At 39.5% G+C, this 24,566-nt stretch overlaps 1 protein-coding gene across 1 annotated transcript in view; it reads right to left on the minus strand.

Annotated features, from left to right (window-relative positions):
* LOC122560197 (EMILIN-3) overlaps positions 1-24,097 on the minus strand; it is a 38,039-nt gene extending 13,942 nt beyond the window's left edge. Inside the window, exons 1-4 of the mRNA XM_043710597.1 lie at positions 23,477-24,097; positions 22,941-23,066; positions 16,806-16,969; positions 11,318-13,180 (exon numbers count right to left, since the gene is read on the minus strand). Coding sequence (XP_043566532.1) covers positions 11,318-13,180; positions 16,806-16,969; positions 22,941-23,066; positions 23,477-23,655 — 2,332 coding nt within the window. The 5' untranslated portion in view covers positions 23,656-24,097. The remainder of the gene's footprint in view (positions 1-11,317; positions 13,181-16,805; positions 16,970-22,940; positions 23,067-23,476) is intronic.
* Between the last annotated feature and the right edge of the window lie 469 nt (positions 24,098-24,566).

Genomic DNA, 24,566 nt, shown 5'->3' on the forward strand with positions numbered 1-24,566 from the left:
GTCATACATGAGGAATAAGAGAATGATCAGGGAAAAAGGTAGGGCCGATCAGGGATAGCATAGGGAACTTGTGCGTGGAGTCTGAACAGATAGGGGAAGCCCGAAATGAGTTTTTTGCTCAGTTTTCACTAAGGAAAGGGACCTTGTTGTGAATGAGAACTTTGAGGAGCTGGAATACAGGCTTGACCAGATCAAGACTGATGAAGTTGATGTGCTGGAAATTTTGGAAAACATTCAGATTGATAAGTCCCCAGGGCCAGACCAGATTTATCCTAGGTTGCTCCGGGAAGCGAGAAAGAAGGTTGCTAAGCCGCTGGTGAAGATCTTTGCCTCCACACTCTCCATGGGAGTCATACCGGAGGAGGAAAATGTTGTTCCTCTTTTCAAGAAGGGTAATAGGCAAATCCCTGGCAATTACAGACCAGTCAGTCTTCTGTCTGTGGTCAGCAAAGTTTTGGAAAGAATTCTGAGGGATGGGTTTTATGACTATTTGGTTTACCAGGATGCTGCCTGGACTGGAGGGCTTGCCTTATAAGAAAGGTTGAATAAGCTTGGACTTTTCTCTCTGGAGAGAAGGAGGAAGAGAGGAGACCTGATCGAGGTATACAAGATGATGAGAGGAATAGATAGAGTCAATGGCCAGAGACTTTTTCCCAGGGCAGGATTGACTAGTACGAGGGGTCATAGTTTTAAGATATTAGGAGAAAGGTATAGAGGAGACATCAGAGGTAGGTTCTTTACGCAGAGAGTTGTGAATGTGTTGGCAGCGATGGTGGTGGAAGCAGAGTCATTAGGGACATTTAAGTGACTGCTGGACATGCACATGGATAGCAGTGAGTTGAGGGGTGCGTAGGTTAAGTTATTATATTTTACATTAGGATTAAATCTCGGCACAACATCATGGGCCAAAGTGCCTGTTCTGTGCTGTACTTTTCTATGTTCTATAACAGCCCTGTTCACATCCTTCAATATCAAGGTGACCAAGAAAACACTGACTACATTATTAGAAGAACCAAAGGCACATACACTAAACTCCACCAACTTCTTCAGCAAGGACAATGTCATCAAGCCAGTGGACCAATGCCTTAACACCCACTTCACCTTCCACAACAAAACCTAGAGACAAACCACTGGTACACCCATGGGATCTCCGATATCAGAGACTCAAACAAACAGCTCCGCCAACCATCCAACTCAAACTTTAGGTTCGCCACGTGGATGACACCTTTGTCATCACTAAATGAAACAAATTGGAGGAAACCTTCAAGACCATCCATAATACCCTTACTGGCATAAAATTCACTAAAGAGGAGGAAAACAACAACAAACTCCATTCCTAGATGTCTCAGTAGAGTGAACCGCCAATGGGGAACTTCAAGCCAGCGTCTACAAGAAAACAACATATTCTTGCTAAATACTGCACTACAGAAGCAATCATTCCAACATCCACAAACGATGCTGCATGAGAACATTACTTCAACAAGCCAGCACACACTGCAGCACAGATGAACTACGCAGAGCAGAGGAAAACCACCTACACATTGTATTCATAAAGAACAGGTACCTAATGAACATACCCACTGATTTCTCAGCAACAAACCCCAACAAGCAGACAAAACACTTCCAGAACCCCTAGCCACTCTCCCCTCCATCAAAGACATCTCAGAAACGACTGCCAGACTACTCAGACCTCTTGGCATCATGGTAGCCCACAAACCCACCAACGGACTAAAACAGCAGCTAATGAACTTGAAAGACCCTATACAGACAAAATGCAAAACTAATGTCATTTACAAAATACCTTGCAAGAACAGTAACAAACACTACATTGGACTAACTTGAAGAAAACTAGCCACCAGGAGACATGAACATTAACTAGCCACAAAAAGACATGATCCAATCTCACTAGTATCCTCACATACAGATGAGGAAGGACACTACTTCGTCTGCTACCAGAAGGATGTTGTGAAACTTGAAAGGGTTCAGAAAAGATTTACAAGGATTTTGCCAAGGTTGGAGGATTTGAGCTGTAGTGAGAGGCTGAATAGGCTAGGGCTGTTTTCCCTGGAGTGTCGGAGGCTGAGGGGAGAACTTAGAGGTTCATAAAATCTTGAGGGGCAGGGATAGGATAAATAGATAAAATCTCTTCCCTGGGGTGGAGGAGTCCAGTACTAGAGGGCATAGGTTTAGGGTGAGAGGGGAAAGATATAAAAGAGATCTAAGGGGCAACTTTTTCACGCAGAGGGTGGTACGTGCATGGAATGAGCTGCCAGAGGAAGTGGTGGAGGCTAGTATGATTGCAACATTTAAAAGCCATCTGGATGGGTATATGAATAGGAAGGGTTTGGAGGGATATGAGCTGGGTGCTGGCAGGTGGGACTAAATTGGGTTGGGATATCTGGTCAGCATGGGAGAGTTGGACCGAAGAGTCTGTTTCTGTGCTGTACATCTCTATGACTATGTGCACAGCCCCTGTAAAGAGGGTTAGAAGGTAATGTCTAACGCCACCTCAATTTCCATCCCTATTTCTCTCAGTAACTTCAGATGTATCTCAATTGTTCTGCTAACTTAGCAACTTAAAATTCAGCCTTTTCTCCCCCCTAATTCCTCCTCTCTAGCCTTTTCTACATCTCAGTCATGTTCTTTTTCATTATAAATTAGCTGAAGGATACCTGAACATCAGTGGTAGGTAGGTGATTAGGCTTACTAAATTACCCATTGGGAACATTTGTTAGAGCTGTTGGAATTGCTGTGTCAGTAAGTAGGGTCCTTCTGATGGTGGGCTTCTTATCCCTCACTGGTGGAGGGCCTTCTATTAGATTTCTTTAACTGGACAGAGCTCGCAGAGGTGGCATATTGACTGGATGCCTCCTCAAACATTGCCGCCAGCGCTGGCACTTGTAGAATCCCAATCCAATCCACATTTTCTCCCAGTGGGGGGATGGAGCAGAGAATGAAAATTCAGCCCCACATAACTCATTTTCTTTTCCTTCCTTTAGCCCACCATTCAAAGTGAGATGTTTCATAAATTTTGAATAGCAAACTTAATGTAATTGTTTCTCAGATCAAATCATAGTGATTTTGTGAACGTCCTAAATTAGTGGATTGTTTTTGTGTGACTGACAACAGACTTCATAAGCAGATGCAGTTAATAGAATGCAAATATGTGGGTTTTGTTCACTTGAATTGATTTATAGTTTTTTATTTATCAAAAATATTTCAGCAATTTAGTCTGTAGGTTTGTTTTTGGTTATCATTGTTTCTATAATTAGAATTATACTTTAATATTCAGATTGACCTCAATAAGTCCCAACATTAGGATTTAGCTTTTGTTCCAGGTATAGAAATGTAAGTGCATGAATAAGTATTGAGTGCTCATATAATAGAAGCTCTGAGGTGATATACAAGATGTTAAAAAATCTCAAGTGCTCCAACATTAGTGTAATAAAGCTTCTATTGTTAGGGAGGAGAGAAATTTGAGCACATGTTCATGAGCAGGGTTTGCTGAATCTAAATTCTAAACATTTGTTTCAAAGTGATGAATCACCCTTTTGAATTCAAATCACATTGTATTGTCCTTGTCACGAAACCGGAGAGCTGCATTTTCTGTACCTAAAATTTGAAACTGTAGGAGTCAGAGGTTGTGGATTCAAAGAATTCTGCAGGACCAGCACACAATGGGGGCTGAAAACAGGAATGGCTTTGAGTACGTAATTGCATTTTTCCAGTCACTAACTTCTGGAGAAGATTTAAGCTAAGGTCCTACCTCACATTAATGATCCTCTATTACTATTAAACGGAGTGTCCATAAACTCCCCCTTCAACCAAGGAAATGAAAAATACCGAACATCTTTCTGATTGTTTATTCAGCTTATTGTTTGAATACCTTAATATGTGAAACGGACTGTTTTGTTTAACCACAAAGCATTAGTGACTACAGTTCAAAAGTAATTAACTGGCTGTAAATCAATTTGGATATCCTGAGGACACAAGAAGGCGCTATAATATTCCAAGTTCTTTTCGTTGGATCATGATATATGTTTGAAATGGAGCAGGTTTCAAAACAAATAAACACAAAGTAGCTCTGTTCAGAAAAAAGCTTTGGAAACTGTCCCAGAGACTGTGCCATATATTTCTACTGATCAGTACAGTTGGACACACTCTAAATAGTGAAAAGTTCTTTTAATCTTTACAAGCTAAACAGTGATGTTATTCACTGCTTTTAATGGAGATCCAGCTCGTACAGTTCAAGAGCCAAATTTTTAAATCACACTAACAGACCTCAATCTTTTCATTACAACTACATGACTTTGGTGAGATTGTGACACAGCAGATGTACTGAAAATACAGACTAATTTGCTTCCAGGAAAGACCTATGAATGGAGACCAGTTGGCTTTCACAGACTTAATTGTAATTTTTTAATAATAAAGTACGTGTATCAGAAAACAGTAAACAGCCTGTTTCAGGAGTCAGTTCAGTAGTGTCCTGCGTAATAATTTACTTTCAGATTACAAGTATATTTGTTATAATCAGATATATTGTAGAAGACGCTGAAAATTTTTTTAAGAAGCACATAGCAATTAAGCCAAGTCTGCTCATCTGCAAAATTAGCTGATTTTTTTCCGGACTTCCAAGAGCAAGAGGTCCTATTTGTTGGGCCACTATGATCACTTTTGTTGAAGCTTTGGGAAAATTTCAGCTTCCTGACTTGTACAGTTCACACTTGGCTGTACCTTGAAAAATCTGAGCCACATGAACTAATACTGAAGAAAACAGGGGGAAAAAAAAAATCTACATCTCCTCCTTTCCCTGATCATCAACTTGTTAACTTCCCATATCAAGTGCTACCTCTTACTCAATAATGCATTTTCTGGAAATTTTTGCAAAAAAAATAGTTTTTACTTAACTACAAGGAGTGTTTTAAAAATCACACAAAGATTAATTACTTATATTGTAGGCTGTCATCTGAGAGGGAAGCTGAGGTATATTAAAAGTGGGCAAGCAGCCACACATATTTAGATGGGATCTAAGATCCTGTATTCATTTTAAATGAAAAGGAAAGACTGACTCTTCAGTTTGGTAGTCAAAGGAAATTTCTAAATCTCAGCCTCACAGAAATATTGTGTTACACTATTGTTTCTTGGAGACTGAATGACAGTTCTGGAAATTAGTATAATTGGGTAAAATAAAAAGGAGAATCAAGTTTAGAAAGTAGTTTGATAAATGTGTGAAGTAGGAGGAGCCATAAACAGCAGCTTATTTTACACACTTAACAGTGAATAATCTAGAGTTTTCATCAATAAGTGGTGCTGATATACTGAATATTCCTTCCCATTTAAAGTACTACCATTTGAATGTGAATAAGCAGATTGAAAAATTTCAGAACATTACTGTAATGATGTCTTTGAACAGTGAATATTAGAGAAAAGCAATTTTTCTGCCAACAGTTGACAGATGGGGATAGAATGTCGCAAGGACTGCTCAATATTTAGAATCATAAAGATCATCAAAGGGTGGCACAGTGGCTCAGTGGTTAGCACTGCAGCCTCACAGCGCCAGGGTCCCAGGTTCGATTCTAGCCTTGGGCGAATGTCTGTGTGGAGTTTGCACATTCTCCCTGTGTCTGCGTGGGTTTCCCTCCGAGTGCTCCAGTTTCCTTCCACAGTCCAAAGATGTGCAGGTCAGGTGAACTGGCCATGCTAAATTGCCCATAGTGTTAGGTGCTTTAGTCAGAGGGAAGTGGGTCTGAGTGGGTTACTCTTCGGAGGGTTGGTGTGCACTGGTTGGGCCAAGAGCCTGTTTCCACACTTTAGGGAATCTAATCATAAGGGGTCCCTCAAGATATAGCCCCTGTTACTTAAGTGATCTAAAGTAAAGTGCACTTACCTAAAAAAAACTTAAATGTCAGATTTTTGAATGGATTTGCATTTGTTATAACTGTAAAATCTTTTCCTTTTGTTATCTGCTGGTTGCATGTCATATACTTAACATCTTTAGATAGCAAGGTTAGGTCTTATGTCTTATCTTCACAACAGCCTGTGTAGAAGTATGTAAACAAATATCTTGAAGTCTTACTGAGGCGACTATTTGTGAATGTTAATTACTATTTGGCCCGTTTGTTTCTTTTATTTCAACATGAAGGAAAATCTTTTTAGCTTGAGTATTTACTGCTCTAGAAGTGTCTGAGGCTTCTCTCAGCCTAATTTAAACCGGTTCCTACCATGTAGCCTCAGGTTATCGTGTACAGGGTATAAAGTTTAAACCCAAATCCTTTTAATTTTCCTACATTTTAAGTTGCTGATACAACTGATGTTAGCCTAATGGCATCCTTGAAACCACTGTTTGAAACAAGGTAGACGAGTTAACCACACAAATCATTGTGAGTAAGTATGATTTAGTAGCCACTACAGAGTCATGGTTGCAGGATGGTCTTGACTGGGAGCTCCAGGAGTATCAGACTATTTGGAAGGAGGTGGTAAGGGAGATGGTATAGCTCTGATATTTAAGAATGACATCAAGGCGGTAGTGAGAGATAATTATAGGTTCAATGGAGAATAAGGTTGAATCCATTTGGGTGGAAATTAGAAATTCTAAGAAGAAAAGGTCACTGACAGGCATAGTCTATAGACCACTAAATAATAACATCAATTGGGATGGGCAAGAAACAAAGAAATAACTAATACCTGTAAAAACGTTACAGCAATTATCATGGGGATTTTAATCTAGATGTCAATTGGTCGAACCAGGTTGGTCAAGGCAGCCTTGAGGAGGAGTTCATTGAATGTATCTGTAACAGTTTTCTTGAACAGTATGTAATGGAACTGACAAGGGACCAAGCTATCCCAGATCTAGTCCTGTGCAATAAGACAAATAATTAAATGATCTCATTGGAAGGAGCGATCACAGTATAGTTGAATTTAGAATACAGATGGAAAGTGAGAAGATAGAACCTGATACCAGGGTCCTCTGCTTAAACAAAAAGGACTGCAATAGGATGAGGGAGGAGTTGGCTTAAGTAGACTGGAAGCAAAGACTTTATGGTGGGACAGTTAAGGAACAGTGGAGGACATTCAAAGCAATTTTTCAAAGAGGTCAGCGAACGTGTATACCAGTGAAAAGGAAAGAAATAAGGGAGGCTGTCAAATTGAAAGATAGGGCATACCAAGTAGCAAAGACCAGTGGGAAACTAGAAGATTGGGAAAACTTTAAAGATCAACGAAAAGCCGCAAAAAAAAAGCTACAAAGGAAAGTAAGGTAGATTATGGGAGTAAACTAGCTCAGAATATAAAGACGAATAGCAAAGTTTTCTACAAATATATAAAACAAAAAAAGAGTGGCTAAGGTAAATATTGGTCCTTTAGAGGATGAGAAGGAAGATTTAGTAATGGGATATGAGGAAATAGCTGAAGCATTGAACAAGTATTTTGTGTCGATCTTCACAGTGAAGGACACGAATCACATGACAGTAATTGACAAGGAGACAAAGATCGGTGAGGACTTGGAAATGATCATTATCATGAAAGAGGCAGTATAGGGCAAACTAATGGAGCTAAACGTAGACGGTTTCCTGGCCCTGATGGAATGCATCCCAGAGTACTACAAGAGATGGCGGAAGAAATAGCAAATGCACTCATCGTAATTTTCCAAAATTCATTGGACTCTGCTGTTTTCCAATCTGCTGGAACTACCCCAAATATGATACCACTGTTTAAAAAAGGAGGTGGACAAAAGATGGGGAATTACAGGCCTGTTAGCTTAACTTCTGGAGTTGGGAAAATACTTAAATCCATTAAGGAAGAAATAGCAAGACATCTAGATAGAAATTGTCCCACTGGGCAGAGACAGCACGGGTTCATGAAAGGCAGGTCATGTTTAACTAATTTACTGAAATTCAATGAGGACATTACGGCCACGGTGGATAATGGGCACCCTGTAAATGTGGTATATTTAGATTTCCAAAAGGCATTTGACAAGGTGCCACACAAAAGGCTGCTACATATGATAAAGGTGCACGGCGTTACGAGCAATGTATTAGCATGGATAGAGGATGGATTAACTAACAGGAAGCAAAGGGTGGTGATAAATGAGTGCTTTTCTGCTTGGTGATCAGTGACTAGTAGTGTGCCTCAGGGATCAGTGTTGGGACTGCAATTGTTTACAATTTACAGAGATGATTTGGAGTTGGGGACCATGTATAGTGTATCAAAGTTTGTGGATAACACTAAGATAAGTGGTAGAGCAAAGTGTGCAGAGGACTCAAAGTTTGCACAGGGATATAGATAGTTTAAGTGAGTGGGCAAAGGTCTGGCAGATGGAGTACAATGATAATAAATGTGAAGTCATCAATTTTGATAGGAATAAAGTTAAAAATTGCAGCATGCTGCTGTGCAGAGGGACATGGGTGTCCTTGTGCATGAATCGCAGAAGGTTGATCTACGGGTACAACAAGTAATTAGGAAGCCAAATGGAATTTTGTCCTTCATTGCTAGAGGGATTGAGTTTAAAAGCACGGAGGTTATGTCACAGCTGTATAGGGTGCTGATGAGGCCACACCAGGAGTACTGCATCCAGTTTTGGTTAACCTACTTGAGAGAGAATGTACAAGCACTGGAGTGGGTGCAGAGAAGGTTCACTAGATTGATTCCAAAGTTGAGAGGGTTGGTTTATGAGAAGAGACTGAGTAGACTGGGATTATATTCATTTGAATTTATAAGAATGAGAAAGGATCTTCTAGAAACATATAAAATTATGAAAGGCATAGATAAGATAGAAGCATGGAGGTTGTTTCCTCTGACAGGTGAAGCTAGAACAAGAGGGCATAGCCTCCAGATTAGGGGGAGCAGTTTTAGGACTGAATTGAGGAGGAACTTCTTGACCCAAAGGGTTGTGAATCTGTGGAATTCCCTGCCTCGCGAAGTAGTTGAGGCTTCCTCATAGAATATTTTTAAAGTGAAGAGAGATAATTTTTTGAACATTAAAGCGATTAAAGGTTATGGGGAGAGGGTGGATGAGTGTAGCTGGGGACCATGAAAAGATCAGCCATGATCTTATTAAATGGCTGAAAGGGCCAGATGGCCTACTCCTCCTCTTCCTGGTTCTTATGTTTTTATTGACATTTTTTAGGGGAATCGGGGGTCTGTTCATACAAATTGTATAACACTGAAAGTAGTGCCATAGGGTCAATAGAAAGCATTTCTGCTCCCCCAACTGTACATCTAAAGTCATCATTTGGCTTCAAGTGTTGGAGCAATATTATCTTCTACAGTTCAATTCATAACAGATTTCAATAATCCTTTTCTTTTTCCCCTTTCTTCCAGCATGCTATACAGAAATACAGAGAGTAATATGTAGTTTATTTTAACTTATTACAACATAATAAAGTTATATGCCAATGCTCTTCAAGTATTATTTTCTATGAAAAAGCATTCAGGCAGTAAGAACTGAGCTGGTGTGGTGTAAATGAACCCAGCCTCTGAACAGCTAGGCATCATTAATAATCTACAGAGTGCTCCATGTGTGGGCAACAAATAGGCATTGTTTGGATGTTTCAACTCCCCTTTGTTTTGTGTGTTAGTGAGTTGACTATTTGAATTTTGTGATTTTTGCAATTGCTCGAATTTTAACATTTGACGTAAATGATATGTGAGGTGGAGGTAGCAATTCTTTGTTCATGATCCTTTAATTTTGCATCATTGTGTCTATAACAGAAATGAGAAATGTTCCTTTTTCTGTGAAGTAAGTCACAATCCGCAATTACTAAGTGATTGAGATCTCCCACTGGTGATGCTTAAACAGTTCAAATAAATAAAATTAAATTTTACCTCAATTTGCAGCACAAAATGTAATCAGTGTTTAATTTTACAGTAACCCAGGATTACTGTACAATGAAATAATTAATTATAATCTAGCATTCAGTAATGGGATGTTGATGGTTTGTGCACTATCTAGATAATTTCAATACTTTTCTTAAAGTAACAAAGATAATTTTGATAATTTCAAATGAGCTAGAATATTTGGATTTCTATTCTTGAGTACAGAAGCTTTTATAAATGGAAAAGATTTGTTTTCTTCATGAATATTGATGGTTTGACTGAACTCAAGTTACAGAGACCATTTCCATGAGAAAAGGCCAGAAGAAACTTTCAGAGATGTTTAAGATTATGAAAGGTTTTGATGAGGGAGTAAGATTACAGGAAAGACTATTTCCTTTGGTTAGTGAGTTAATGACCTGGGGTAATTAATTTACAATGCTGACAGGGAATGAGAAGTCGGAACAATTTGTTTACACAGTTTTGAGGATGCACCCCAGGAAGTAGTTGACCATATGTATCCTTTAAGAGGAAAGTGCATTAATAACTGAATCAGAAAAAAGATACAGGGAGAGCTGTAGAATTTGTTCAGATCTGATCGAGCAAAATGCTGACATAGACCACATTGGCTGAACATGCAATTCTGCTGGAAACTTTCACTTATCCAACTTGTGTATGTAGGCTGTGAATTTGGCAGTCTAAAGTTATCATGACCATTATGTTTGCTTGCATAACACCATGTACAATGATACACAGTGAATTCCTTTCCTTTCAGTGTTGCTTTGTTTTTAAAATCAAAATTTCAGTCTGTAGCTTTGAGCACGCAGTTACAAAAAAGGAACAAAAGTCAGTAAAATGGCCTAAAGTCTGCTCTGCCATCCAATAAAATCATTGGCTCAGTACCTGTCGCAACTCCACTTTGTGGCTGTATTCAGATATTCTTGGGAAACCTAAAGTTATACTCAAAAGACAAAATATCCCTGGTCCTCTGAGGTACACAATTCCAAAGGTTAAGGATCATCTGAAGAAAGAAATGTCCCAACTTAGTCCAAAATGGCTGACCTTTCTCCTGAAACTATTAATTATCTTAAGCTAGACTATTTTATAGAGAAAGTAAATCTCTTCCACTAGTCTCAAGTCCCAGGCTCAGCTAAGTTTAAAGGAAGTAATGATTTTGTTTCAGAAACAGATCATTGTAAGTTGATGTAAAGGTAGTCATCCATTACAGGACTCAGCTGATGATCAAACAAACTGAATTTCAGCTTTGCAGTTCATGAAGCTGTCTAAACTCCTTTCTTTGGATTAATGACCCATAATAGATATGTAGAGTATGTGTGTAATAGATAATTGTCTCTGCTTTTTGACTATTGTACAGACTTAATTCCTTAAGTTAGTATGAATATTGGGTTATGATTAGAAATTTGGAAGAAATCCTAAAAGTTTGACCTAGCTATTTTACATCCTATTTGTAAAATTGTAGTGGAGGTACACCATTGTTGATGCTTACCATCTAATGCCCGATTTCCAATGTCTGTTATTCTTGTATGGCACTCATTGACTGAGTCTCTCAGAGCAGTGATATCTTGATTGTGTACCACAAGGGTTCCATTCATACGGTCTAAATAATTCCACAGATCACCAGCATGATTATCCAAACCATCCTTAATATAATCCAGACTGTTTAATACTGCAGTTAGTTTGTTGCACACGCTCTCCATCTCAGCCACTCGTCTATCAACCTGTGACACTTCCTTCTGAATGTCTTGAGCGCTGTGTTTGCAGTTATGGAGATCTGACATTATCCTGTGGTTAATTCGTTCCAGGTCACCTTTGAGATCATGGACACGCTTGTCATTAAAAAGGAGCTGAGAACCTTGGCTGTTAACTATCTGTTGGATCAGATGGACTTCATCTGTCATTTTGCGCTCGTGTTCATCCCATGTTGAATTGGCAAATGCAAAGTCATCAGCATACTTGCTGACAGAGTCTTTGATCCCTTTCAGGGTCTTGTTCACAGAGTTGATGTTGATCTTCAGTAAAGTAATTTCTCCCCGAACGGCATTGGATTCTTCTTCTTCTTTAATTTTTTGATTTATTTCGAACATAGAGTAGTTAAGTTTGTTGAGTAGACCAGAGTTCTTATCTAGTTTTGTCACAATATCTTGGCAGTTTCTGTGGCAATCATCAATTTCTGTTCTGAGAGTTTCAATGTCAGTAATAATTGAGGTACAGCCAACAGTACACAGATTCTCCAAAGCTACCAGTCTTCCTTCCAAATCATCCAGGCCTTCATTAGTTTTCTTCTTAATCGTTGAAATCTCTGTTTCCAGCCTTGGGATTACTTCTCCCTCTAAGTTGGCAGGAATGGATACATTGCTCAACTCCTCAACAATAACTGTAACACGGCCTTCAATATCCTTTAGCTTGTCATGCAGGAAAGTCTTCATCCCATCCAGCTCAGTTCCAAGATGTCCCTTCATATTGTTCTCTATGAACAGACAATTTTCTTCCAAGTTCCTCTCTGTAGCATTGATTTTGGCCTCAATGTTGTCCAGCCGACTATCATAAACATTTTGGACATGAATACTAGAGAATTGTGGCAACTCACTCTCAAACCGAGTTGTTAGTGATCTTTGATAGTCTGAGACTTTCAGTAGGTTCTGTTCCAGGGCATCAATTTTATCTGACAAGTACTTAACTGTGTCACAGCAATTTTCAGTTACAGCCAATCCACCAATCTGAGTTTGTAAGTTATTAATCTCCTTTTTTAGGTCAGATTCTTTTCCATCTATCATTCCTTCAAGTCGTTCACTTACGTTCTTCTGTTCCTCACATTGTTGTTGGATTAACTTGACTTTGTAATCACAGACAGTTTGCAAATCGTTGAATCGGTTTTCAAATCCATCAAGTAAGTCGGCTCGGAACTTGGTGAGCTTGTCATCTATAAGGCTGTCGAAAAAATCCACAGTTGCCAAAGGTGTAGGTGGTCTACTAGCCTCCAGAAGTTGCCTGATTTGGCCATCATGGCCAATCACCATTCCATGAACTTCATCCAGCAAGTCACTCTTTGTTTTCAAGACATTCTTAACCTCTGTCACCTTGGCTTCCAAGTCTCCCATCACTGGTGGGTATGCTTTACTCAGATTTTCCAGGCCAGGTATGTATTCAATGTCTACCATTGGACCAGGATATTTTAAATTATTCAGCAATGATACTATCATTTTATTGGTGTCTTCCTGAATGGATAGCCTGAGACTGTCACTGATCCCACTCACCATAGATTGGAGTCTCTCAAATGATTGTGAAAAACGTCGCATTTCATCTTCCAAACGATCGATTCGTTCTCCGTAGACATCCGGAGCCTTGGGTCCTAGAAGGCACAAATATTCTCAGATTAATGAATTTTACAAATTCAATCTAAATTAAATAACTAATTAAATCAAATAATTTTACCACTATTTGATATTCATTCTTAGTGAAGCCATTAACATAAGGACCTGTTTATATGCCATGTCCTATACAGTTTAGGGCTCTAAATGAAGCTGAGCAAAATAGTTAAGCATAATATTGCACATATCGTTCTGATTTCTCATTTCATTTCAGAAGTGATCTGGACAACAGTTCAGATGAATTGCTAACCTGGCACATTGCTTTAAGGCCTCTGTTAACTCAAGAAGCTACCCTGGATTCCCCTGAAGTGAATCAATCACTTAGTTATGTAAAGGTTTTTGGATTGCTGGGTGCTTAGCATTTATCTCAAAGTCAGAAATAAAACTCCTTTCCACTCTGCCGCTGTCCATAAATAATACTTGTTATTTTTAGAAGAGTGTTATCTGCTTTCAAAAGCATGGCATGTGTATTTGATGAATGGAGGGTTTAGGAGGATCCAAGTCAACTTCAATTCTGGGTTTTGATGAGCATGGAAGAAGTGTTCATAGTATGGCCAAAAAGTTGACAATTGTTCGACTATTGCTAATAATACACCTGATAGCACACGGAAGAAAGGAGAAAGCCTTCTGGTCAGGCATCCTTAGAAGGCAACTGCAAGTCACTTCCGTACTGGGCAAGCATAATCATAGACCAACCCAATGGAAGTCCATGGTCACCAGCTACCATGTAGGCATGCTGCCTGAACAGAGTTAGATTTTGTATGCCAGGATAGGGCAGAAAATGAGTTGGGACCCTTTCAGATAATGTGGAAATAAATCTGTTTTACATAACTGCTTTAGGAACAAACCAAGTGCTGGTACTAACATCTTAACCTCGTGACAGAGAACATCTTCCATGCTCTAAATTTCTAAGTAGGTATTGAGCTTTTAATTCTCATTATTCATTTGGACATGGAAATTAAACCATGGAGTTAGGTAACCTGTCAATGCAATCAATATACAACAAGCAGTACACCATAGAAGCAGGCCCTTTGGCCTACCATATCTGTGCTGACCATAATGCCTTCTAAATTAATCCCATCCACTTGCATATCCGTATCTCTCTATTTCCTGCCTGTTTATGTGATTGTATAAATATCTCTTCAACATTGCTGCAGTATCTGCTTTCACCACTTCCTTTGGCAGTGCATTCCAGGCACCTACCACTCTGTGTAAATAGTGTGCCTCACACATCTCCTTTACACCTTGCCCTCTTTCACCTTAAACCTATGCCCCTTAGCATTTGACATTTCCCCGACCCTGAGAAAAAGATTCCAACTATCCACTCTATTAGTTTCTCGTAATTTTATATACTACCAATACACCTATAGCACACTATCAGGTCGCTCCACAGCCTCCCATACTCCAGTAAAAACATTTTAAATTTGTCCAACTTCTCCAATGCAGCTGACGCATGCCAATCCAGGCCTAATCCTGGAAAACCTATTCTGTACTCTCTCCAAAGCCTCCCCATTACTTCAGACAGTGTGGTAACCAGAACTGCACAATTGTAAAAAATCATGTTACTACAGGGCAGATCCTACTACAAATGAATTTATACAAATTACCTTTAATGGCAATTCATATATTAAGATTTGAATTTTTTAGATTTTGAGAGAATATCTCAATATAGTATAATCGTGAGTACCCACATCACCCTATCAAATTAAGAATATTTTCCTATTAAACAATGTGGCACTTAAAACTTTATCCTGGAAAAAACTCAAGCTGGTGAAATTACTCAGGAGATGGTGTGAAATTTGAGAGTGCATTGGCAGTTTGTTTTAGATGCTACCTGTTTATTTTTCCAAATCAATGGCAATTAGATGTGGGAAATGGCCCATTCTATGAGACTGCCCAAAGATCAGGTTTATCCTTCAAATCTTCATTATTACTTCCTAAATGCACTTAAGTTGCACTTCAATTACCAAATACAATGAGATTGTTTCTTCTTCTACTACTATTTGTTTATGGGACGATACCAAAATGGACAAAACATTGGATTGTACATCTATTCTTTACAATATTAATGTTTCATCCAATGAAAGCAGAACTGCCTATGTTTATATAAAGCAACATTTCCACATCATAGCTTAAAATTTACTTAAACGTTGCACAAAAACAACAGCTACGTCTTGCATAAACCGGAACAAATTAGCTAAACCCCATTGCTCATGAATGCTGTTCCCAATTATCAGGCTGTAAATGTACACTGAAAATTTTAAGAGCTGTAGGATTTAAAATCATCCTTATTTTACTTACACTTTTTAAAGTCAATTTGGATGTTTCTCATAACAGAAACCTAACAGTATGAGAAGTAGTTACATGAAAACTGAAACAGTCATTTATATACTCTTGAAATGTTAATTAATGATCATAATCTTTTTAAAGGGTGGTTTGATGAGTATGAGCTTTAATTTTCAATCATAAAGAAGGAGATAGAGAATGCAGTATTATACATTGGGTCTTCAACTCAAACCCCAATTAATGCTGATTTGTGTACTTTTAAGTCTTTTTAAAGACAAAATCCAATGTATTCTAAATGAGAATCATGGAGCATTTCACAAGTATGTTTTAACATAGCTACACCATTGTAAGAAATTCCAGACCAATATTTAAATGTTTCCCTTTCAGTTGAACTGTCCTCATGCCATGGACACTAGATTTACAGAGCCTGAGGTTCTAATTCAGAATTTATCTCTCATAGTAACACAGAAGATAGGAGCAGGAGGTGGCCATTTAGCCCTTTAAGCCCGCTCCACCATTCATCACGATCATAGCTGACCGTCCAACTCATTGGCCTAATCCTGCTTTGTCCCCATAACCTTTGATTCCATTCACCCCCCAATGCTATATCTAGCTGCCCCTTAAAACATTCAATGTTTTGGTATCAACTACTTCCTGTAGCAATGAATTCCACAGGCTCACCACTCTTTGGGTGAAGAAGTGTCTCCTCATCTCCTTCCTTAATGTTCTACCCTGAATCCTCAGACTTTGAACTCTGATTCTGGACACACCCACCATCTGGAACATCCTCCCTGTATCTAACCTATCTCAGCCTTTTAGAATTTTACAAGTCCCTATAAGATCCCCTTTCATTCATTTGAACTCCTGCGAAAATGATCCTAACCCAGTCAGTCAACCTCTCCTCACACATCAGTCCCAACATCCATCCTCATTGAGTAAACAGCACCAAAGGGAGCATTTTTCAAATAACACAAATAAACAGAAATAATGTAGCCAGAAATATCTTGGTTTGGCCATTCCTGAATTAAATCTCAGTCAGTTGCCTTGTTTTATGTTTATTCCAAATTAACAAAAATGTATCATTTGACAGTCAAAAAAGATAAGATTACTCAAAGTTTGGGAGAAGATTTGTAGTTCGGGTGTTTGTTGTTGTGGTTCTGTTCGCAACACAAATTCCCAGCTCGGCAAACAGAACCACAACAGAAAAGATTACTTTGCACCTTAAAATGTAACTAGCCTCAGGGCCCAAAGACCTGTAAAACAACATTACGTACCTCCAGAAAATACAGACAAAAGTTCCTGAATGAAATTCAAACTCACCATAATAACCTTTTCTGGGTCCAGGGTGTGATGGCACAAGTTCAGGCAGTCCTGTAGAACCTTCCTGGCAATTATCACCAGAATATCCTGGACAACATCTCCATTCTAATTCTGTAACAGTCTTGTATCCTATTTTGTATCTGGGTTTGTAGAATGTTCGATACCTGTGTGGAGAAAGGATTATTTTTGATCAATAAACAGTTATTTACAATTTGAAGATTTAAAACGTTAATCATTTAAATATAACAGTAATTTATAATTGTGTGTAACTAATCTGAAAATGATGTGAAAACATAAATTTGCCCTGGTTTTCCAATTTAGTCAGCCATTGTTTACTTTGAACTTTTACTCCAAAACAAATTGACTCAGGAAAGACTGTGGATATAAAAGCTGTCACAGTATTTTAATTTTAATCTAGAACCTGATCAGTGGTAGTGTAGATTAAGACAACCATGACAAGCAAACCAAACAGCTAGAAACCCTAACCACCTTACCATACATCAAAGAAGTTTCAGAAATGACAGCCAGACTACTAAGACCCCTCGGAATCCTAGTAGCACACAAATCCACCAAAACTCTCAAACAAAAACTAACAAACTTAAAAGACCCAGTACAACCCATGGACAAAGCCAACGCCATCTACAAAATTCCATGCAAGGACTGCCACAAACACTGCGTAGGACAAACAGGAAGAAAGTTAGCCACCAGGTTACACAAACACTAGCTAGCCACAAAAAGACACGATCCTCTCTCCCTCGTAGCCCTACACACGGATGAAAAAAAACCCACCATTTCAACTGGGACAACACATCTATCCTGGGACAGGCTAAGCAAAGACATGCCAGAGAATTCCTAGAGGCCTGGCACTCCAACCACAACGCCATAAACAAACGCATAGATCTCGATGCCATCCATCAATCCCTCAGAAAACGAACAGGAAATGATATCACCGCAAACCCCAGGAATCCCATCCAGGAGAAAGATAAAAATAGCAAGCAGGAGACAACAGCTTCGCTTCAATTGGAGGTCGCCACTGATGATGTTACCTAGCCAGGTAATGAAACATCTGGATATCAAACCTACAGCTCGGCGAGCAAACCTACACCCCTAAAGATTAAGACAGTGAAGAGTAAGACTTTTTGATGTATTTCTCATGAGAGTTTGGAATGAAAGTTTGATATCCGTGCTGAAAGATATTCCTGACTGCAAATTCACTGAATGAAAAATGCAATCTATCAGTCCACTATCCTGAATAACCCACAGAACTTATTATAAGAATGAACCACCCTTTCTGCTACTCTTCAAGCTGCTATCTTGATGCTTTTGCAATTTCTTTTTACAGTTTACAAACTTGCCACCTTGATCCATATTGTAACAAAACACTTTTGTTGGTGGCTGAACCCTTACACGTGCAAAATTATCTCAGATCCAAGTGTCCTTAATCAACTTTGAATGTAGTTCCGTGTTTTCAAATATCCTTACTATAACTCAAATAAATGACAGTTGGCAAGTAGATCTCAGCATTTTATTGAGGTTCAAAGTTATTCAGCTGTCTCAAGCAACTAAAAATAGCCCAATGAATGAAACAATATGTTTTTCATTAACTATAGTAGCAAGAGAACACACAAAGAGAACAAATATGAGCCAGGTTATGTTGCATAAGAGGCTTACACCTGACTTTCTAATTCTAATTAAATATCTTCAATTCATGTTTATTCAAATTAATGAGTTTTAACCTTTACAATCTAGTGTGTAGATGAATATTTATATTTTGTTATATTTACACTTGCACGTCAAAGCATTGTTCATAATACTATTGAACTGTCATTTCTATTGGCAATCATTTCAAATCAATCATAATTAACAAAGGTATTGAGTTATTTTTTCCAACAGTGAAGAATTTACCAACTAACTGTTGCACTGAGACCATTACAAGATATGTTAATATAGTACCCTGTATAATGACAGTTTCTGATATTGAGACTTTGAATTGAATAATAGTGATTGAATTTACTGGTGCTTTAAAGCTATGGCAGTCTCACTTTCTGTTTAGAAAAATAATTTTCACGTTACTAAACATACCACCCATCCTCAAGCAGTTTTAGAATCCAAATTTCACATTTTAATTTCCAATTGCAGTAACGTGTAAGATTGATAAGCACTACACAAATGCTAATTCTTAGCCCCACCATGGTGCAATGTACAACTACTTAATTAATTAATTTTGAAGTGCAATCTCACTTAATTCAGCTGGCATAGTCACTAAACTTATTTCACATGCTGCTCGTCATCAAATAGCATCCTGAGACCATTTGAATCTGAACATACAGACTGAACTATCCTTTAATTCAGCATCTGTTTCACACTGCAGTGAATAAATAGTTTAACATCAAATGTAGTTGATGATTTTTCTTCTCTAAATTAAGTCTGTAAAGTGAATTGACCCAATTGGATCAATAGGTACTTTGGGGTAAAATATTTGGGAAGATTTGTTCACCATAATATTGGGTGATATGGTGGTTCAGTAGTTAGCACTGCTGCCTCACAGAGCCAGGAATCTGGGTTTGATTCCAGCCTTTGGTGACTGTCTGTGTGGAGTCTGCACATTCTGTGTCTGCATGGGTTTCCACCAGATGCTCCAGTTTCCTCTCGCAGTCCAAAGATGTGCAGGCTAGGTGAATCAACCATGCTAAATTGCCCAGTAGCGTTCAGATTTGTGCAGGCTAGGTGAATTAGCCATGGTAAAAGTGGGATCCGGTAGGGATTAGGTCGGGGGGGAAGAAATACTCTTTAAAGGGTCAGTGTAGACTTAAAGGACTGAATGGCCTCTATCTACACAGTAGGGATTCTATTCTATAATTCTTACTTATGGAAAGAAGTCAATGATTACTTTGAATGCCCTGGGTTTGATGTTGAAGTTCAAAGCGAGATTACTTGGAAAGTTACCAACAACTCTAATGGTGTGATCATTATTCTGCTTAGATTGTTATTTCTTTGAAGACAAACTGGAATCCTAATGCAGTCTCATCGCTATGATAATCCAAAGTTCCAAGTCAACTAATAGTTTTAATAAGAGTCAGACTTAGCCAATTCAATTCCTTTCCAATAAGCAGTCTAAGCTTAACTGATATAGTGAAGAACTTTACAGTCATAATACTGCATGGCTGGTTTTCAGTCAGAGAAGCCTGCTATTTGTATCATTCTAACTTTATACTTTATTTCTCAGCTAGCTTCTGTTTACAGGTAGTTTGCTAACCAACTATCAGTACCATGCCAAGGAAAAAATGACCAAATGTGACTAGCTGATGATCTTTTCAGAGATCTTCCCTTGTCTTTATCTAGAGATCAAAGACTTCTCACTAGTCAAGGCATGAAAATATTCCGTCCCTTCTTTAAATCAGACTTAAAAATGTTTAACTTCATGGAAAATATAAATGTCGACAGCAAGCAGTAATGCAAAGACCACACTAAGCCCTTCTTTTAGCTATTAGTTGCAGTGTTTATTGGAACAGGAGGTGAAAAGTGGCCATTAGAATAATTGTAGTAAGTGTGTATGACTGATTTTCATTTCTGCTACATAAAAAAAACTGCAAACAATAAATTTGTAACCAATATCATAAGGAATAGTTACACAATATGCAAGCTTCTCTGGTTGCTATCAATACAGGAAACCATAAGCCACTATAATTTTGATTTACGCGACTGCTAAGGTAGACACTATTGTTTACACACTCTGGGATATGAAATTACTCCTATTAAGATATATGTTACTACACTGCTGACAGCATCTGACATGACTAATTATTTGTTTTCTTTAAAGCTTAAATATTTTTTAAAAAGGCTTTGAACTAGAAAACACGTTGTGTAAATTTCTGCTACAGCAGATGTAACATCTGCAGTCCAACTTGCACGAGTAGCCAACCTGCATTTCAACAGCAGCTGCCCTTCATTCTTTAGGGTGTGTGGTAGCATCTGCTCAGTTTTTGGAAGCTGTGCTAGTAATAGAACCTGGCCAAAATAATGACTTAATATGCAACACCTTCTCAAACACAGGCTTGTTTCTAATATTCTGCATCTCGTTCACTGGTTGCATTGATACCCAACAAATCATCAACTGCTATGCTCCTGGTGCCAGTCAATGTTTGTCCGATCGTTGCTTTTCAGTTGAAAGTGGTCTCATTCAAAAATTGGAATGACATTCTTATGACTTATGCCACTATAGTGGTATCCTTACGACTTCATAGAGATGTCTGTTGAGATAACAACACCTTCTTGTACTAGACAAGCAAATCATAGAATACTGCAATATGGAACCAGCATATGGTTTCCAGCATCTGCAGTCATTGTTTTTACCGCATATGGAACCAGGTCAAGCAGTTGACATAATGAGGGTCAAGAGAACCTACTAAGGGAGGTTTAAATGAGTGCTATGTGCACATGGGTTGTGGCTTCAAATTTCACCCAAATATCAGCAGCTCAACTGCAATACCTTACCACCTCCCACCCCCACCCCCAACCTCAACTGTCCCTCCCCACCCAGCTAGATTTAGCATGAATTTTGTGCTTAATTGCCAATAATTATGTCAACACTTTGACTTAGCAATTAGCATCGACGTAAATAGGAAGGGTTTAGAAGGATATGGATCAAATGCTGGCAAATGGGACTCTATTTACTTAGGATATCTAGTCAGCATGGACGAGTTGGACCGAAGGGTCTGTTTTGCATCTCAACAACTCTATGTCTGGCCAGTTGTTTAAAGGTTATCAAAGTCATCCCACTCTTATCCCTGTTGCTCCCTACAACTTTGATTTTTTTTCTCTTCTCAAGTATAATATCCAATTCCCTTGTAAAATGTATACCATTTGCAGCACCCTTTCAGGCTCTGCATTCCAGATGTAACATAAAAGCTGTATTTTTTGTTCATAATTATCCCTCTAATTCTTGCCAATGAGCTTAAGTCTGTGTGCTCTAGTTACTGGTCTATCTACCAATTGAAACAATTTCTCTTGATTTCATGAAAATCCCTCTATTTTTGATTTTAAAAAATGTCCTTTTAACCTCCTATGCTGTCAGGCGAACAAGTCAGCTTTTCCAATCTCTCCTCGACGTATCCAACAAAGCTACACAATGAGAAACTCCATCTTCCTCCATCAAAAGATTGCTTTGACTGTAATGTAGTGGATTAAATGTGCCAAGCAGCACTATTTACTCTTTCAAGTTCAGTCTTAAGTAGGAGTCTTTGTTCAATGCGACCTCTATCACGAAATGAATGTAATGACATTTAAATGGGTAATTGTGGCGGTAAATCATATCGATGTCATTAAAGCCGTCAAAGGTATTTTCCGGTGAAAAATACCTGGCATTTTTTTGAGAGTGGATTTTGGACTGGAGGACACACCGTGGTCATTTACTGACCACCAGATGGCAGAACTGCGCCGCTGCTCAGAAAGTTTCCCTTACTCAAACAGCAGTGACCCTCAGCAGTGCAGTTTCTCAGAGCCTTATTTCATTTTGGGTTTTTTTCTTGTCAATTTGCAGCAACAGTCTCAAATTGTTATATCAAGGTACGTAAACAATTCAGCTTTTTTTTTAAAAAAAACAGTCGAACGTATTAACTTTCACAGGATGAGAAAACACAGTAATATTAAGCCAGGAACATTCAACCATCAAGTTTTAATCAGCTCAAAGCATTCGGCGCAATCCTCCATTGAATGCTACACAAAAGCAGTCATTTAAAGCTGGTGTTCTTTTGTGCACGTGAAGCGACCCTAGGTTTATTTTGAAACCATGAAAAATCAGATGTGGTTTTGAATTTAAAGGCGACTCGCAACTGGAAAATTTAACCACCCCCCCCCAACTGAAAATGATTTGTCCCAGATTAAAACGTGTTTTTTCCCCCCCCTGATGGATGGAGGGTGCCGTCCGAAAAAAACCCCCCATAAATCTGGACAGTGCATTCTACTGCGACAAGGTCTTTTTAAAAATGCCTACAGCGTTCGCAGGCACCGCTAGACTGGAAACAAATATACAGAGACTATGAGCTGTAATTGCAAATTATCAGCCCATTTCCTCTCGGACGCCTCCTGTGTTATTGATGTGGTGTTGGCGCAGGGTTTAGAGATTTGAAAACTTACATGACCATTCCTGGACACTTCAGCTGGCCCCAAGTACACTGGCGGTACTCCGCTTTCACATAGGTATCTGTCCCATCCTGCATTGTGCAAGTGACATTTTTCTTCACAATATAAGCGCAATAGTTCCTGCAGAGGGGAAAAAAAAACACTTATTTTTGTTCCCTCTGTCTCAGCAATTTACAGCAGCAACTTCTCGCCTCCTCCCCATCTCGCAGAAATGAAACTTTGAACAAAGACACGGATTGATACCCCAGCGAGGTTTTTCTTGTGAAAAATAAAGCACGTGCAGTTTTCAATCGAGCATAAAATGTGTTCTTCCTACATAGATCAGGAGATAGAACTTGGAAAGCTTTACGATGTGAGAAGGTGGGAATCAAATCAGAAGTGCGTACTGTTTCCCGTCGCGTTTAGCATGCAAATAAAAAAAGCAACAACATGCATAAAAAATACATCAAATATGTAGAAGTTTCGCATTGCAGACGCTTCGAGGAATTGTTGAATTCTTGAGCAAAAAAAAATTAAAAAAAGGGACTCACTTGTGCCGGCCGGTGACTCGTCCCGCTCCTTTCAGACTGGGGCTAGACCCAGAGGTGAAAAGGTTATATCGGTAAGGGGCGTAGAAGCTGCCTTTGGCGTCAGTCAGGACCAGGAGGATGGTGGTCAGCAGGAGGCAAGGGAGGATAACAGGACCGGAGCCCGGCGTGTTCTCCAGCATGCTGAGAGCTTCACTGAGGCGAGCTGGAACCTGCTACCGCTTCTCTCACAGCCACACACACGGGGCTGGGGAATGGTGCGTGTCTCTGAGTGTGTGTGTGTGTGAGGGGGAGCGTGGAGGTGATGAAGAAGACGTGAGATTGCGGAATTCACGACCAAAGTGGTCCGGCTGAGAGTTTACAAGTGTCAGCGGAGTCAGCGCTGAGGAGGGGAGTGCAGAGGGCTGGGCTGGGGATGGATGGAGGGAGGCTGTGTGTGTGTATGGGTGGGTGCGTGTGTGCAGGGAGAGAGTCCTGGCTTTCGGAGACGAGAGGTCAGCAGCTCAGAGCTGAGGCGAGCGATGAGCCACACGCTTCCAGCTCGATATTGTCAGCGCTGGCCGCCTCTACCTCCAAGAAGGAGCGGACCCGTGCAGAAGTGGGCGTTTCGTTAATATTTAGTGCAATCGCACCCCCCCCCCCTCCCCTCCCAGCGCTGCCAATGAGGGAACAGTCACTCTGCCCCCTCCTTCAAGGTACACCGAGCCCCTCAACCCTCACTCCCGCGACGGGGCAGGAGTGAACTTTCTGATCTCTTCGGAATGACAGATTCATTTCAGGCACAGATTTCCCCCCCCGTTTTAAAGGCGAGCATGTTCTCCCCGCCCCTTGTACACTGCTGTTGCAAGCTCATAGCGCCCTCCTCTCTACCTTCCTGTTTGATTGCAGATTATTTAAAGGGAGAGAAATCGCAGGCGAACAAGTTGGCAGAAATAGGGGGGGGGGGGGGGGGGGGGGGGGGGGGGGGTGGGGCGGAGGGTTGGGTAAAAAGATTTTGATAAAAAAGCAATGACGTCTGAGTAGGCATGTTTTTATTTGATGCTGGAAATTGGGTTACTTGGCGGCAGATATTTCTCGGCGACAGTGAGAAAGA

Source organism: Chiloscyllium plagiosum, chromosome 20, assembly GCF_004010195.1.
Source record: "Chiloscyllium plagiosum isolate BGI_BamShark_2017 chromosome 20, ASM401019v2, whole genome shotgun sequence".
NCBI classification, from domain to species: Eukaryota; Metazoa; Chordata; class Chondrichthyes; order Orectolobiformes; family Hemiscylliidae; genus Chiloscyllium; species Chiloscyllium plagiosum.